The sequence below is a fragment of the Anomaloglossus baeobatrachus genome, chromosome 1 (assembly GCF_048569485.1).
Source record: "Anomaloglossus baeobatrachus isolate aAnoBae1 chromosome 1, aAnoBae1.hap1, whole genome shotgun sequence".
In the NCBI taxonomy this organism is placed as follows: Eukaryota; Metazoa; Chordata; class Amphibia; order Anura; family Aromobatidae; genus Anomaloglossus; species Anomaloglossus baeobatrachus.
Window position 1 is genome coordinate 848,726,866 of NC_134353.1, and position 17,684 is coordinate 848,744,549.

Genomic DNA, 17,684 nt, shown 5'->3' on the forward strand with positions numbered 1-17,684 from the left:
ACTGAGAGAGGTGTTCTACTGCCGTTTGCAGAATTTTCCTACCCAGATTTGCCTCAGTTGAAACCTGGGTATGGACTCTTTGTGATGCATTGAAAAAGTATGTAGGCTAGACCAGGTCGCAGCCTTACACACCTATTCCACTGAAGCCTGATGCCGAATGGCCCACAAAGCGCCAACTGCTCGCGTGGAATGAGCCCGCAGCCCACTAGGAATGGGCTTGAGTTGCAGGCAGTAGACTTCCTGGATCGCAGAGCGAATCCAGCGAGCCAGAGTCGCCTTTGAAGCTGCCTGTCCCTTCTTAGACCCCTCAGGAATGACGAACAAAGAGTCCGTTTTCCTAAAGGGGGCTGTCCTGGATATGTAATATCTGAGAGCTCTGACGAGGTCTAACGAATGCAGAGACCTTTCCACCCTATGAACTGGGTGTGGACAAAATGAAGGCAGAACAATGTCCCCGTTCAAATGAAACGGGGTAAGAACCTTTGGAACGAAATCCAGAAGGGGGCGCAGAACAGATCAGGAAAGGCTCGCGGCAAGAGAGTGCTGCTAGCTCCAAAACCCGTCTGATGGACGTAATTGCCACCAGAAATGTTACCTTCCAGGACAGAAGAGCAAGGGAGGATTCCTTGAGGGGTTCAAAGGGAGACCTCTGGAGACCGTCCAGAACGAGGTTGAGGTCCCATGGGTCCAGCGGCCGTTTGTACGGGGGAACTAGATGGGAAACGCCCTGGAGGAAGGTCTTGACTTGCGGTTTTTGAGCCAGGCGGCATTGGTAGAAGATTGAGAGCGCTGAGACCTGCCCTTTAAAGGGAACGGAGAGGCAACCCCACTTGCAAGCCAGACTGTAGAAAATCGAGAATTCTGGGGATGGCCAGAGGAATAGGCTGGATGTTAGTTTCTCTGCACCATGAAAGGAAGATTTTCCACATACGGTGGTAAATGCGGGATGAAGCAGGCTTTCGGGCGCTGATCATGGCAATAACCGCGGGGGAGAATCCCGCTCTTGTTAAATACCCAGGTCTCAATGGCCATGCCATCAGCTTCAGGGCTCTGGAGTTCTGATGGGAAATGGGCCCTTGGGTCAGCAAGTCTGGGATGTCTGGAAGGCGCCACGGTGCGTCTGTGAGCATTTGTACTAAGTCGGCTTACCAGGCGCGCCTGGGCCAGTCCGGTGCTATCAGTATCAACGGGACTCCCTCTGCCTTGATCTTGTTGACTACCCGCGGCAGCAGGGGTAGAGGTGGAAATATGTAAGGCAGGCGGAAGTGGTGCCAGGAGCAGACTAGAGCATCCGCGCCGATGGACTGCGGGTCGCGTGACCTGGCTATGAACGCAGGTACCTTTGCATTCAACCTTGAGGCCATTAGGTCCACGTCTGGTGTGCCCCAGCAAGTGCAGATGTGTAGAAACACATCTGGGTGGAGAGACCATTCTCCGGCGGCCAGGCCTTGGCGACTTAGAAAGTCTGCTGCCCAGTTCTCTACTCCCGGTATGTGTACCGCTGATATCACTGAACCCGTCGATTCGGCCCAGCTGAGGATCTTGTGGGCCTCGAGATAAGCCGCTTTGAGCGGGTGCCCCCCTGCCGATCGATATAGGCTACAGCTGTCGCATTATCCGATTGGACTCGAATCTGACGACCCGCTAGCAGAGGGCAGACCGCTCTGAGCGCGAGAAAGATCGCGCGGAGTTCCAGGGTGTTTATGGGTAGGGACGACTCCTGGGGCGTCCAACGTCCTTGAGCAGTGTGGTGCCGGTACACTGCTCCCCAGCCTAGGAGGCTGGCGTCTGTGGTCAGGACCAGCCAGTTCACTGGGAGAAAGGATCTCCCCTTCGATAGGGATGAGGACCGAAGCCACCAGCGGAGTGCGTACCTGAATGAAGGCGTCAGGTGAAGATGTCTGTCCAGGGAGAAGGGGCTCTTGTCCCAGGCCGCTAGAAGGGCTAGCTGCAGTGGGCGGAGGTGCAGTTGAGCAAAGGGTACTGCTTCCATAGCCGCCACCATCCTGCCGAGCACTTTCATGCTGAATCGAATGGAGCGAGACGGAGGACGTAGAAGGCAACGTACCGCTTGTTGAAGAGCGATCACCTTGTCCTGAGGGAGAAGGATCAAGCCCCGATGGGTGTCCAGGGACATGCCCAGGAAGGTGGATCGTGATGGGACCGGGGATGATTTGTCCAGATTCACTAGCCACCCTAAGCGGGATAGGGTGTCCACAGTGATCTGTATGCTGGTTGAGCAGTCGCGGAAGGAGAGGGCCTTGATGAGGAGGTCGTCCAAGTAAGGCAGAATGACCACTCCCCTGGCGTGAAGGACGCTCATGGCGGCCGCCATGACTTTGGTGAAGACCCTTGGTGCGGTGGCAAGGCCGAAGGGTAGAGCTATGAATTGAAAGTGGGAGTCCTGAATTGCAAAGCGGGATCTGGGGCGATGGGTATGTGCAGGTACGCGTCCTTGATGTCTATGGAGGCGAGGAATTCCCCTTCGACCATGGATGCAATAATGGACCTTAGGGACTCCATTCTGAATCTCTGTAAGTGCACATGCTAGTTTAGGTGTTTGAGGTCCAGGATGGGTCGAACTGACCCATCCTTTTTGGGGACCACAAAGAGGTTGGAATAAAAAACCCCCGAACTTCTCGTTGTCTGGGACAGGTATTATCACTCCTGCTGTTAGATTTTCGGACCCGACCCCCGAGTCGGATCTATGTGGTAACCGGAAGACACAAGGTCTCACACCCATTTGTCGTCTGAGGCGGCAGCCCAGATGTGTTGAAAGAGCCGCAGTCGACCTCCTACAATGAGTGAGTCTTCCGGGGCGCCGAAGGAGTCATGAGGGGGGAAACGTCGTGGCAGAGTCTCCCTAGTCCTGGACTGTTTCGGTCTAGGCTGCCATGACGAAGTAGGTTTCGGGGAGAGCTGAGAAGGTCGGTCCATACGTAGTCCGCGGCTGCTGGCGTGGACAGCACGGGGTGTCGACCAACCAAATGAGTTCCAAAAGGAGCGGAACGAGGACTGTGGACGTCTGGTGAAGGACGTCCTGGACTTCAGCTGGGGGAGGGAGGTACTCTTTCCTCCCGTAGCGTCAGAAATGAGCTTGTCCAGACGTTCGCCAAACAATCGGTCTGGAAAAAAGGGGAGGCCCCGCTCGCCATTGTCGGAGACAGAGAGCTCTACGGATGGCTATGGTATTTGAGGCGGCAAATGCTGCGCAGGTAGTAGCGTCCATGGAGGCCTGCATGAGGTACTCCGCCGCAGCGGCAATTTGAGCTGTTACCTCCGTGAAGGTATGAGTGAACTGAGATTCCTCAAGCGAAGTGTTAAGGGATTCTGCCCAGACCGAGATCGCCTTTGCGACCCACACAGAGGCAAAGCAGGGCGAGAGGGAGGAACCCGCAGCCTCAAAAGAAGAGCGGGCGAGGTGCTCCACCTATCTGTCTGTCGGGTCCTTGATGGAGGAACCATCGGGCAAAGACAGGAGCGTCTTTGTGGTAAGGCGGGAGACCGGGGGGGGGGTCGACCGAGGGCGGATCGGTCCAGCCCTTAGGGGCAGGTGAGGCAAAAGGGTACCGGGACTCCATGAGTTTTCGGTTACCGAACCGCCTGTCAGGTTTCTCCCTTTGCTTTGTGAGTATATCCTGAAACTCAGGGTGATCAGCGAAAACCTTTTGGAGTTTCCTTGTCCTCCAAAAGGAGACCGCATGGTCAGTGTTAGTGGATGGGGGATCCTCCACATGCAGAGTTTGGTTGATTGCTGCTATAAGGGAGTCTATTGCAGTCTGATCATCTGGGGAGGCTGAAACCAAGGAATCCTCCTGGTACAAACAGCATTCTCCCTCCTCCAGCTCTTCAGAAGCCGTGGAGCGTGTGGGAGAGCCTGCCCTGTGTGCTCCCGAGGGAGAGCCCGCTGGAGACACCCGGCCGTGTGCTCTTTTCCTGATCCCTGCAACCGGTGAAGCATGTGCCCGGATTACCTCAAAAGGATCCTCCATAGGGGTATCCTCAGGCTGCGTTCCGTCCAGGGACCCAGAAGGGTGTGGAGGACGACATTGCATAGCCAGCACCAGGTTCTGTGACAGTTTTTCCATGGATTGGGACAGAAACTGTGCCCATTCCGGTGGGCTGGGAGCCCTAGGCTCTGGGCTGACTGTTGCGGCGGTGGTGGCAGGGGGGGTCTTGGGGGGCTATAGGGGCACAGGACTCACAGAGAGAAGAGGTGTGTTTACGTGGTAGCTCAGCGTGGCAGGCAGTACAGGCTGAATAATAGACTATGTGAGCCTTAGCCCTCTTAGTGCCTTTTGAATTCTGCATGTTCCTGATAGGAGTATGCCAGGAGGGGGAGCAATGCTCAGCAGAGCTACAGTGAGCAGCACCTTACCAGAATCAGCCGATGGCTGGAGATCTTCCCACGCTTTCCTGGGGGGAAGCGGGGCTTATTGCGTCCGCGAGGGGCGAGGCTTAGCGCTAAAAGAGCACGAAGAAGTAGTCAGTGGGCCCCCCACGCTGTGGGTAGTAAAAAACGTCGGGAAAGGAGCTTCTGATAGATTTCCTCCCTCTCCCTCTAGTCAGCACACAGTGCTTTTCTGCTAGATCAAATAAACAGAGCAGATAATAAACGTGAGTTCCTGAGTTCTGTGATTCTCTAGCCACCCCCTCCCCCCTGCCACCGGGAAATTATCTGTGCAGGAGTTTGCAAACAGGAGGGACTTCCCCCCCCTCCTCCAGCCAGCAAGCTAGGGAAAAGTTAACACTGTGTGTTCAGGATTCCTGGGGCTCTCTTCCTTGCATTAGCCAGAGACTTTCTCATAATAAATATTGTATATTCAGCAACCCTGGGAGCCTTTCCTGCACAGCCTTTTCACCCTTTGTCTGGGAAACCAGTCAGGGGGGATCTCACCTTGAACACTGCTTCAATCCAGGCAGTGACAATAGCAGAGTCAGCTTGCTGTATCCGGTCACAACGATGCCATATTCAACTCAGAGCCTGCGAAGAGGGGCTGAGGAATTGTGCCTCTGCCCTGGGCTTTGGAAAATCGGTGTCTATGGAACCCGTCGTCCAGCCCAGGATCCAGCGTCGCGGGAGGGGGGACATGTAGGCAACACTTCACATTCCCGCCCGTTGATGGTAGTGGGAGATCGGTCCCAAAAGGAAACCACCGCCCTCAAAAAATAACAAACCTTGAAAGGAAGTGCCTCCTATAGACACTAAGCTAAAACTGAGACAGCCTGGCCCGGCCAGGGGGTGTATACTGCGGAGGAGGAGCTATGCTTTTGCATCTACTTAGTGTCCTCCTATGGATAGGCAGCATAACACCCATGGTCCTGTGTCCCCCAATGAGGCGTCAGAGACAACTACTATTTCATTTTCATATCTTCCTTTAAAAGTGCAGTAAATTAACAATGTTTAATTACAGCTACAATTAAATTAGAGCAATTTAAACATTTGTTGTAAGTTGTTACCCATAGGCAGGGCCACCATCAGGGCATGACACCAATGACTGGTACACGGGGCCAGGGTAATTACTTAGCTTTATTACGCCTTGGGCCAGGCCCCCCCTCTTTACTGGACCCCAGTCACAGCCCCAGCACCATACATGGCTAATTTGCAAAGGGGTGTGTATGCAAATTAGCCATGTGCTGGGCTGGAGGAGTGGTCAGTGGGGCAGAGCAGGGCACCAGCGCGTGATCCCGCGGCCCAGGGTCCAGCAGTGTGATTGCTGGTTGGTAAAATCCTTGAGGGTTTCTTGAGAGATGCTATACTGGAGTATCTCAAGAAAAATAACCTTATGACAGAGTATCAACATGGGTTTATGAGGGATCGATCCTGTCAAACTAATTTGATCAGCTTCTATGAAGAGGTAAGTTCAAGCCTGGACCAGGGAAATGCAGTGGATGTTGTGTATATGGACTTTTCAAAAGCTTTTGATACGGTGCCACACAAAAGGTTGGTACATAAAATGAGAATAACGGGGATAGGGGAAAATATGTGTAACTGGGTTAAAGGGAACCTGTCATCAGAAATTTCGCCCAAAAGCTAAAAGATTCCCCCTCTGCAGCTCCTGGGCTGCATTCTAGGAAGGTCCCTGTTATTATTGTGCCCCATGTGAGACCAAAATAAAGCCTTTATAAAGTTCTACCTTTTTGTATGCAGCTTCTGTAAATCCGACACGGGGGCGGGCTCTCTGCCGTCCGTTATTCTGCCTCCTGGTCCTGTATGCCGCCCCCATCGCTCCTTTCCATATCTGATGCACCGCCCACTGCTCCAGCCATCCCCGTGCATGCCCAGTGCCAGTCTCACAGGACTGAGCACTGTGACTGCTGGTGATGTGTGCGCAGGCAAGTGATTATGGACGGGGCTGTGACTGTTATCAGCAAGTACCCGGCCATAATCTCTTGAGCGCGCAAACCTCTCCAGCGTCACACTGAGCTCAGTGTAGATGCTAGACTGTATGGGCTGCTTCCAGGGATGACGTCCCTTTGTCATGTGATAGGGGCGTGTTCGAAATACTATCACATGACAAAGGGACGTCATCCCTGGAAGCAGCCCATACAGTCTAGCATCTACACTGAGCTCAGTGTGACGCTGGAGAGGTTTGCGCGCTCAAGAGATTATGGCCGGGTACTTGCTGATAACAGTCACAGTCCCGTCCATAATCACTTGCCTGCGCACACGTCACCACCGGTCACACTGCTCAGTCCTGTGAGACTGGCACTGGGCATGCACGGGGATGGCTGGAGCAGTGGGCGGTGCATCAGATATGGAAAGGAGCGATGGGGGCGGCATACAGGACCAGGAGGCAGAATAACGGACGGCAGAGAGCCCGCCCCCGTGTCGGATTTACAGAAGCTGCATACAAAAAGGTAGAACTTTATAAAGGCTTTATTTTGGTCTCACATGGGGCACAATAATAACAGGGACCTTCCTAGAATGCAGCCCAGGAGCTGCAGAGGGGGAATCTTTTAGCTTTTGGGCGAAATTTCTGATGACAGGTTCCCTTTAAAAACTGGCTCAGTGATAGGAAACAAAGGGTGGTTATTAATGGTACGTACTCGGACTGGGTCTCAGTTCATAGTGGGGTACCACAGGGGTCAGTATTGGGCCCGCTTCTTTTCAACATATTTATAAATGACCTTGTTGGGGGCATGCGGAGTAGAATTTCAATATTTGCAGATGATACTAAACTCTGCAGGGTAATCAATACAGAGGAGGATAATTTTATATTACAGGGAGATTTATGTAAATTGGAGGATTGGGCTGAGAAGTGGCAATTGAAGTTTAATGTAGATAAATGTAAGGTCATGCACTTGGGTAGAGGAAATAACATTTATGATTATGTACTTAATTGTAGAACACTGGGTAAAACAGACACAGAAAAAGACTTGGGTGTATGGGTGGATGGTAAACTTCACTTTAGTGGACAGTGTCAGGCAGCTGCTGCCAGGGCTAATAAAATAATGGGATGTATTAAAAGAGGTATAAGTGTTCATGAAAAAAATATAGTTCTACCTCTGTACAAGTCACTAGTGCGACCGCACTTAGAATACTGTGTACAATTCTGGTCACCGATATATAAGAAGGACATAGCTGAACTGGAGAGGGTGCAAAGAAGAGCGACCAAGATTATTAGAGGAATGGGGGGGCTGCAATACGAAGACAGGTTATTAAACTTGGGGTTATTTAGTCTGGAAAAACGAAGGCTTAGGGGAGATCTAATCACAATGTATAAATATATGAGGGGACAGTACAGAGACCTTTCCAAAGATCTATTTACACCTAGGCCTGCGACTGGAACACGGGGGCATCCGCTACGTCTTGAGGAAAGAAGGTTTAATCATAATCACAGACGAGGATTCTTTACTGTACGAGCAGTGAGACTATGGAACTCTCTGCCGCATGATGTTGTAATGAGTGATTCACTACTAACATTTAAGCAGAGCCTGGATGCCTTTCTTGAAAAATTTAATATAACCAGTTATGTATATTAGATTTTATGACAGGGTATTGATCCAGGGAACTAGTCTGATTGCCGGATGTGGAGTCAGGAAGGAAATGTTTTCCCCATTGGAACTTGTTTGCCACATTGGGGTTTTTTGCCTTCCTCTGGATCAACATGTTAGGCTACGGGTTGAACTAGATGGACTTAGAGTCTCCCTTCAACCTTAAAAACTATGATACTATGATACTATGATACACTGACTCCATCACTCTGCTGCAGGTAACAGAACTGCGGAGGTGGCGAGGACGCGGCAACCAGCAGGGACAGGTAAGCGCTCCGTGATCTGAAGACAGGAGTCGGACGATTGCCAGGGGTGCTGGGGGCCCACCGATCCCAGTCCCTGCCTTGCTTCAGATGGATGTGAGTTACAGGGCGCCACATCCAGATGAAATACTGAATGGGGACATATATACCGGGAGGATATTATACAGAGAGGCAGTGTGTGTGTGTGTGTGTGTGTGTGTGTGTGTGTGTGTGTGTGTGTGTGTGTGTGTGAAGGGGGGTTATCATACAGAGGAGCAGTGTGTGGAGGATATTATACAGAGTAGCGGGTGTGTAGGGGATATTATACAGATACATAGGAGCAGGTGTGTTGTGGGGGGATATTATACAGAGGAGCAGTGTGGGTGGGAGAGATATTATACAGTTGGGTAGTGTGTGTGGGGGGGGGCATATTATTCATAGGGGTAGTGTGGGAGAGAGATTCTGGAGGGCATATGGAGCCGGGTGGTGTAAAGGGTGTATTAATTTTCTTTCATCTTCTGGAACAACTTCAAGGTTACTAACACTTTTGGCCATGTGTGGGTGTACACACACACACACACACACACACACACACACGTTTTTTCCAAGAATGGCAATGAGACTGTGGAAGATTTGAGGGGTGGAGGCGGAGCTGGGGTGGAGCATGGGCGAAGTCTCTATGGGGCCCAAAAATTCCTAGTGGCAGCCCTGCCCATAGGTGGTAACTACCTGTGATTCTTTTTCCATAGACCAGGTTGCTGGAAGGTTTTTTGGCACCGCTCTATTACAGCAGAGCTGTTATCAGTGACTACAGCTTAGCTATAAGTTCTACAGGGACTTTGAGGTAGACACACCTCCTGTCTGATCATTGGCTCAGGCTGCTCATCTCTCCTCCTCTCTGTAGCTCTGAGTCCTCTGGTTGGCTGCTGTATATAAGACAAGTCTGGTGCAGGCTTACCAGAAGGTCAGTGTAAGGAGAGCGGATCTGTACTACAACAACAGCAGATTGATTAAATAGTAGAGATTACTAGATTATTAAAGTAACGGTTACTTATATGGAGGGAAACCGCCTTAGTAAAAGGGATATGCTGTGCCTTTAATTTCTAGTACACTGAGGGAAAGCTGTAGAGGCGACCATCAGACGCCTGGCAGATATAGTGTTTCCCCAAATATAAGCCCTAGCAGAAATTTTCAGCCTTTTTGGAGCATGCATACAATATAAGCCCTACTCCAAAAATAAACCCTAGTTGCGGATCAATAAAGAAGAGTCCAGGCAGCTTAAAAAAAAAAAAAAAAGAAATACAGTAGGATACTTCATTATAGAGGGAAGACATAGGAAGAGTAAAGGAAGTCACAAATTCTAATTGACATCATAATGGCTGACCTCTCCTCATCCAGAATAATGGAGCCGTCCTCTGCCACCTTCACACGAGGAGCCAACAACTGACTATCATCTTCTTCATCGTTGTCATCCTCATCATCATCAAGATCCTCGTCTTCAGCATTACTTTTCCCTCCAAATCTAAGGTGTTAATTAATGTAAAAAAATGGAAAACAAGGACTAAATCTAGAAAACTAGTATAAACAAATTGTATTTAAAAAAAAAAAAAATAAATAAAAATCTTTCCCCATTATGTATGAATGGTTTTCGACAAGCATAGAAGAACAATTTAACTTCCAGATCATGTCTTCAGTGGCAATCAACCCAATATTGTAAGCAAAGGTCCAACGAAGGAAGAAAAGATTTTTAATCCTTACCCCATAACCGGTGGGTCCACGGGGGAAGACTTTTCACTGATTCTGCTATTTTCTTCAAGTGAAGCACTTCAGAGATGGGAAAAGGGGAAACTAATTAGTCCAGTATCGATAAAGAGAGAAGTCCTCAATAATATTTCACATCTGTAATAACTACCGTATTTTTCATTTTATAAGATGCATGGGATTATAAGATGCACCCCTAATTCAGAGGAAAAGAAAGGTAAGAAAAAAAAATATATGGGGTCTGTTTTATTATAATCCGGTGGTGTCTTAGGATATGTGCCCACGGGAGCTTGTTTCTGCGGATTTTGCCGCGGAAAACCTGCGGACTTTTCTGGATTTTCCAGAGAAATCCGCAGGTTTTAGCGTGTACAGACACTCCCCATGTTATCCTATGGTACATGGGGAGTGTGTGTCCATGCTGCGGAAAGTGCGGCTGCGGAATATGCTGCGGATGTCCCGCAGCCGCACGTAACTGCATGTCAATTATTCATGGGGAATTACCTGCGGAAATCCCGGCCCTCCGCTATGGAGATAAAGGCCGAGACGTCCGCAGGTAATTCGCATGAAAGTCCGCAGGTTTACCGCAGCTATATCGCTGGAATCCCGCAGCTAAAAATAGCTGCGGATGCCGGCGAGCAGCTGCGGTAAACCTGCGGCCGTACCTGCGGACATATCCACAGTTGCGTACTCCTGTGGACACATAGCTGCCTTACCACTGTGCTGGGGCTGCAGGCTTTGCTCCGCCCTGGCTCTGCTTCGCCCTGGGTCTGCTCTGTGCCCCATGTCGGCTCTGCCTTCTTCTGGCTGTGTTCTGTGAGGGGGCGGTGAGGCACGGGTTATTCAGAAGATGTGCTTCAAACAAATGGCGCCCAGAGGCAGCACGTGCGCAGATGGAGCTCTTGAGCAAAGAGCTCCATCTGCACACGCGCAGATTCTGGGCGCCATTATCTGAAGTCCTTATCACTGACGTCGTCAGAATGGCTTATACCTCGCCGGCCACAGCAGAAGCACCGGCCACAGCAGAAGCGCCGGCCACAGCAGAAGCGCCGGCCACAGCAGAAGCGCCGGCCACAGCAGAAGCGCCGGCCACAGCAGAAGCGCCTGCCACAGCAGAAGCGCCGGCCACAGCAGAAGCGCCGGCCACAGCAGAAGCGCCGGCCACAGCAGAAGCGCCGGCCGCCGCCGCACACAGCAGCTCTGCCGGCCACCGCACAGAGCCCCTGCCTCCTGTGACCCCTCCCAATCACCACCTGGTAAGCTACATTCGGTTTTTAAGACACACCTCTCATATTCCTCACAAATACTTGGGAGGAAATGTGCGTCTTATAATCCGAAAAATACGGTAAGTTTGTGTACATATATATGGGGAAAATATAAGCCACGACAGGCCTACCTCATCGGGTTATTCATCGGAATGAAGTGTATGAAATCTCTCATCGTCATCTTGGATCTTTCCAGCTCCACCACTGGACTGATCGGATGCTTCGCTCTCCAAGCTTTCTATACCACAAGACCAATAAGTCAAAACATTAGGATAACCAGGAAGGGTTAAATATACTGACTTCACTGTAAAGAAAAACACCTCTATATGGACTACGACTGCTCAAAGATTTCATTTTACAGAAACTGCCTGTATTACCCTGGAACCTGTCTCAAAGTTTTTGCCACCAATCTGAAAGCAGCATTCCAGCGGTGTCTCACTTACGTTACTGCTTGCTGTAGATTTGATAAAACCACTTATCAGCAAGAAACAATAATTATACTAGTAAGCCTGCTGACAGGTATTCTTCCATATTCATGAGCTTTGTGTAACCCCGCCCCCAAACACTGATGGGTAGCTTTCTGCCTATGCACAGTGTACACGTAAACCTGCCAATCAGTGGTGTAGGCGGGGTTATACAGAGCTCAGCATTCAGCAAATTAATAGATCTGCAGCAGAAAAACATTCATTTTATAAAAACTACACAATAAGTAAAACAGTATTTCTATGAAAATAAAGCAGGGTCTTATATAATTTTTTGCCATTTTTTTCAGGGGATGTCATATTATGCCATGAACAACAATCCACATTTATTTTTGAAAAAAAATAAGTAAATCAATATTTATTCAAATCTAATCCGGTCATCACATTCTGGAATATCAGCATTTTGTGTTAATCCTATTACTGGCTTAGATGCACATTTTCTTATCTGATCTGCTATGCTCATGGTGCAGAAGCAGTCCTATTGTGGTGGGTATATACCATATTTACAAAAGTTTAAATTACCTGCTTACATTTATTATTCTCTATGTACTGCTAAGTTTACCCCCAAAATAAAGCAGACACCGCCTAAAATAATTGCACTTTTCAGACACCAAACAATTAGCGTTGGAAAGTAAACAAACTCTCACGTACAAATCTACATCGCTGTCAGGTCCCTGTGTGCTCTACAGCAGTTAGCTCCCGCTAGAGACTGGAAGCAGTATCACCTGCGTCGAGTGACACTGGTACCCGATCTGTTTGAGAGACCTACAGTGCAATACAGCTGGAATGACTAGGGACCTGACCGTTATGCAGATCTCTGTGTGAGAGCCCATCCACCATTGGCACTTGTCAACTCTAATTGTTTGGTGTCTGGTGAGTGCTATATTTTTCTGCTTTCTTTTGGGGATGTTTGCTTTCTTTGATAAAGAATACAGCAGGACTCTTCAACTTTTAATTTGCTTGGACACTTCCTTAGGCCTTGTGCGCACTGGGAAATGGAATTTTCTTGAGAAAATTCCGCATGCTCTCAAAGATTACCGCACCCGCGGTAAAAAACCGCGGGAAACCGCACCCGAAAACCGCATGCGGTTTGCCGCGGTTTTACCGCGGTATTATTCGCGGTATTGCCGCGTGCGGGTTGGGATGTGCTTTATTGCATTCAATGCAATAAAGCACATTGAAAAAAAAAAAAAAAAGAAAAAAAAAAAAAAAGTCATTTAATTCGGAGATAGTAGATAGACAGAAGAATAGATAGAGGGATAGATAGACAGACAGAGGGATAGATAGATAGATGACAGATCGCTGCATTTCCCACGGTCGGCAGTGAGTTCACATTACCGGCCGTGGGAAATGACCGGTAATTACCTCTGCTGTCTGCTGCTTTCATTCAGCGCTGTGTCTGTGACAGTCGCGGCTGGATGGAAGCAGCGCAGGACCTGTGGATTACGCCGGAGCGGTGGATTACGCCAGAGCTTTGGTGCGGGAGGGGTTAATAAAAGGGTGAACGAGGCTTGTTTGTTTTATTTAAAATAAAGGATTTTTCGGTGTCTGTGTTTTTTTCACTTTACTTACGGGTTGATCATGTCAGCTGTCACATAGACGCTGCCATGATCAAGCCTGGAGTTAATGGCGGTGGCCCCCACCACCATTAACCCCTTGTATTACCTTGCTGCCACTGCTACACGGTGGCAAGAAGAGCCGAGGACACGCCGGTGCTGCCGCATAATGAATGCGACAGTGCCGGGGCAGCTGCGGCTGATATTCTCGGCTGCGGGAGGGGGAGTGAGGCGGGGGACATTAACCCTGCCCCTCGCCCTCCCCAGCCTGAGAATACCGGGCCGCCGCTGTGTGCTTACCTCGGCTGGACGGTGAATATGCAGCGGAGCCCATGTTCTTTGTTTTCTATATTTCCGTTTTCTTTCTATGTGTGTTCTATGTGTCTGTGTCTATGTGTTCTATGTCTGTGATGTGTTCTGTGTCTGTGATGTGTGTGTGTGTGTGATCTGTGTGTGTTTACTCTCTGCACGGCTTCCTCTTCCTGTAATGACATCACTTCCCTGCAAACCGCAGACAAGCGATGTACATTACCGGAGGTAAACCGCGAAATACCGCAGGGAATAACGCAGGAAAACGCAGTGAACCGCACAGAATTTGCTGCCTGCGTTATTCCCTGCGGGATTTCATGATTATCATTGGAGTCAATGGAGTGAAATCCCGCAGCGATGTGCGGAAAAGAAGTGACATGCACTTGTTTTTGCTGCGGGATTCCCGCAGCAAAACATGCAGCTGTCAAATTCCGCCCAGTGCGCACAGGATTTTTTTTCTCCATAGGATTTGCTGGTGATTCACTGCAGAGATGTTATGAACATTTTCTTCAGCGAAACATGCAGCAAATCCGCGGAAAATCCGCGGCAAAATCCGGTAAGTGCGCACATAGCCTTATGGGTCATTCCGTGTCAAGTGGACCAGTTTTAAAAATCGTCCCCACTCGACGTTCTCCGATTTTGCTGAAAATTTATAAGGATGTACATGTATGTTTGAAAAGAGGTTCTGTAAATTTTTAGGGCCAGATCTCAAATATATTGGGCACTGTTGACCTTTCACTGGAGGCCCCCCCAAGCCTGCGGCTTCAGCTAAGAGGATTTTGCAAACTTTGGCACATAGCCATTAGAGTTCTATACTGGCTATGATGCTGAAATTTGGCATACTAGCTCAACGTTTGCTGCTAAACGCGTTAAAATTATTACCGGCTATGACAAAACAATATTTCGGCCGCAATTTTGTGTCAAAGTAGCTTGCAAAACGCCTCGCATAAAATTTATGCCAAACTTTGCCCATATATAACTCAAGACCAAAAACCAATAGGAACTGGTGCTTTACCCTGTACAACAAACATCTTCATGACTTTGCATTGCTGCAATATCATGGTCAAAGCATATGTATTTGTGGAAATATTCACACCCACATATGATGAAAAACTTAAAAAAAAACTAATTTTACCTATTTTTAGGTCAAATTTCCCAAAAAGGGTACCCCTAAAATATATTAATTCTGTTATCATTTGAAAGAGCACATTTTTCTCTACAAGGATCATTGGGGGTTTTTTTGGAGTCTCTGCATTTAAGAAAAGAAAAATGCCACTGAACATGGTGTTATTTATTAATACGCAATGAATGCTAACTGCACTATTCAAACCCTTGCGTTGGTCCATGGTGGTTAGACCACAACCAATTCCCTAAGAATTGGTATTATAATCCTCTTAAGAATTGTAATAATGCTGTCTTTCGAGAATTGGCAGCCCCATCGCCTAGGAGCCATGGCCGATAGCCGTGCAAGGCAAGTCGCGGGTGGTCTCTTTATCGCAGGTTCCAAAGCCTGAGGGTGAGTGTCTTTGCCTAGAATCCCAAGCCTAATATTGGGTATCTTTTGTTGGTTCCCAAGCCATAATGTTCAGTCTACGTAAGTGGTCTGGAATTGTTGCTGAATTTGCAATGAAAGATGAAGGGTCATTTGACACCCTTGTTGCAGTCCACACTTTCTTAACAGTAATTGTGGAGTATCTCAAGACTCATCAATGGGATTCGTCATATCCACTACTTCAGTGATGGATCTGCAGCCCAGTACAAAAATTTCAAACATTTTCTCAACTTGTGCCACCACAATGCTGATTTCAATATCAGCGCTGAATGGAATTTTTTTGGTACCAGTCATGGAAAGTTGCCCTGTGATGGGATTGGAGGGACAGCAAAGAGGTTGGCAGCTTGTGCCAGTCTTCAACGCCCAACTGAAAACCAAATACTGACCCCGGTGGATTTATTCAACTTTTGCAACGAGCAACTGCATGGAATCAAGTTTTTTTTTTGTTCCAAAGAAGGGAATTTTGTTTACTTACCGTAAATTCCTTTTCTTCTAGCTCCAATTGGGAGACCCAGACAATTGGGTGTATAGCTTCTGCCTCCGGAGGCCACACAAAGTATTACACTTAAAAGTGTAAAGCCCCTCCCCTTCTGCCTATACACCCCCCCGTGCATCACGGGCTCCTCAGTTTTGGTGCAAAAGTAGGAAGGAGGAAAACTTATAAATTGGTCTAAAGTAAATTCAATCCGAAGGAAGTTCGGAGAACTGAAAACCATTCAACATGAACAACATATGTACACAAAGAACAACAGCCCGAAGGGAACAGGGGCGGGTGCTGGGTCTCCCAATTGGAGCTAGAAGAAAAGGAATTTACGGTAAGTAAACAAAATTCCCTTCTTTGTCGCTCCATTGGGAGACTTAGACAATTGGGACGTCCAAAAGCAGTCCCTGGGTGGGTAAGATAATACCTCGTAATAGAGCCGTAAAAACTGCCCCTTCCTACAGGTGGGCAACCGCCGCCTGCAGGACTCGCCTACCTAGGCTGGCATCTGCCGAAGCATAGGTATGCACCTGATAGTGTTTCGTGAAAGTGTGCAGGCTCGACCAGGTAGCTGCCTGACACACCTGCTGAGCCGTAGCCTGGTGCCGCAAAGCCCAGGACGCACCCACGGCTCTGGTAGAATGGGCCTTCAGCCCTGAGGGAATCGGAAGCCCAGAAGAACGGTAGGCTTCGAGAATTGGTTCCTTGATCCACCGAGCCAGGGTTGACTTGGAAGCCTGTGACCCTTTACGCTGGCCAGCGACAAGGACAAAGAGTGCATCCGAGCGGCGCAGGGGCGCCGTACGAGAAATGTAGAGTCTGAGTGCTCTCACCAGATCTAACAAGTGCAAATCCTTTTCACATTGGTGAACTGGATGAGGACAAAAAGAAGGTAAAGAGATATCCTGATTGAGATGAAAGGGGGATACCACCTTCGGGAGAAATTCCGGAACCGGCCGCAGAACCACCTTGTCCTGGTGAAACACCAGGAAAGGGGCTTTGCATGACAGCGCTGCTAGCTCAGACACTCTCCGAAGTGATGTGACTGCTACTAGGAAGACCACTTTCTGCGAAAGGCGTGAAAGAGAAATATCTTTCATTGGCTCGAACGGTGGTTTCTGAAGAGCCATCAGCACCCTGTTCAGATCCCAGGGTTCTAACGGACGCTTGTAAGGAGGGACTATGTGACAAACCCCCTGCAGGAACGTGCGTACCTGTGGAAGTCTGGCTAGGCGCTTCTGAAAAAACACAGAGAGCGCTGAGACTTGTCCCTTAAGGGAGCCAAGCGACAAACCCTTTTCCAATCCGGATTGAAGGAAGGAAAGAAAAGTGGGCAAGGCAAATGGCCAGGGAGTAAAACCCTGATCAGAGCACCAGGATAAGAATATCCTCCACGTCCTGTGGTAGATCTTGGCGGACGTTGGTTTCCTGGCCTGTCTCATAGTGGCAATGACCTCTTGAGATAACCCTGAAGACGCTAGGATCCAGGACTCAATGGCCACACAGTCAGGTTGAGGGCCGCAGAATTCAGATGGAAAAACGGCCCTTGAGACAGCAAGTCTGGTCGGTCTGGTAGTGCCCACGGTTGGCCCACCGTGAGATGCCACAGATCCGGGTACCACGACCTTCTCGGCCAATCTGGAGCGACGAGGATGGCGCGACGGCAGTCGGACCTGATCTTGCGTAACACTCTGGGCAGCAGTGCCAGAGGAGGAAACACATAAGGCAGTTGAAACTGCGACCAATCCTGAACTAATGCGTCCGCCGCCAGAGCTCTGTGATCTTGAGACCGTGCCATGAATGCCGGGACCTTGTTGTTGTGCCGTGACGCCATTAGGTCGACGTCCGGCATCCCCCAGCGGCAACAGATCTCTTGAAACACGTCCGGGTGAAGGGACCATTCCCCTGCGTCCATGCCCTGGCCACTGAGAAAGTCTGCTTCCCAGTTTTCTACGCCCGGGATGTGAACTGCGGATATGGTGGATGCTGTGGCTTCCACCCACAGCAGAATCCGCCGGACTTCCTGGAAGGCTTGCCGACT

The 17,684-nt window shown here is 49.3% G+C and overlaps 1 protein-coding gene across 4 annotated transcripts in view; it reads right to left on the reverse strand.

Annotated features, from left to right (window-relative positions):
* The window catches only part of BDP1 (BDP1 general transcription factor IIIB subunit), a 260,324-nt gene that overhangs the window by 207,124 nt on the left and 35,516 nt on the right, over positions 1-17,684 (reverse strand). For all 4 annotated transcript variants that reach the window (XR_012727216.1, XR_012727217.1, XM_075325283.1 and 1 more), the window contains exons 3-5: positions 11,395-11,501; positions 9,999-10,064; positions 9,625-9,762 (exon numbers count right to left, since the gene is read on the reverse strand). Coding sequence is in view for 2 of the 4 variants with exons in the window: in XM_075325283.1 (XP_075181398.1) it covers positions 9,625-9,762; positions 9,999-10,064; positions 11,395-11,501 (311 nt within the window). In the remaining 2 variants the exon portion in view is untranslated. The remainder of the gene's footprint in view (positions 1-9,624; positions 9,763-9,998; positions 10,065-11,394; positions 11,502-17,684) is intronic.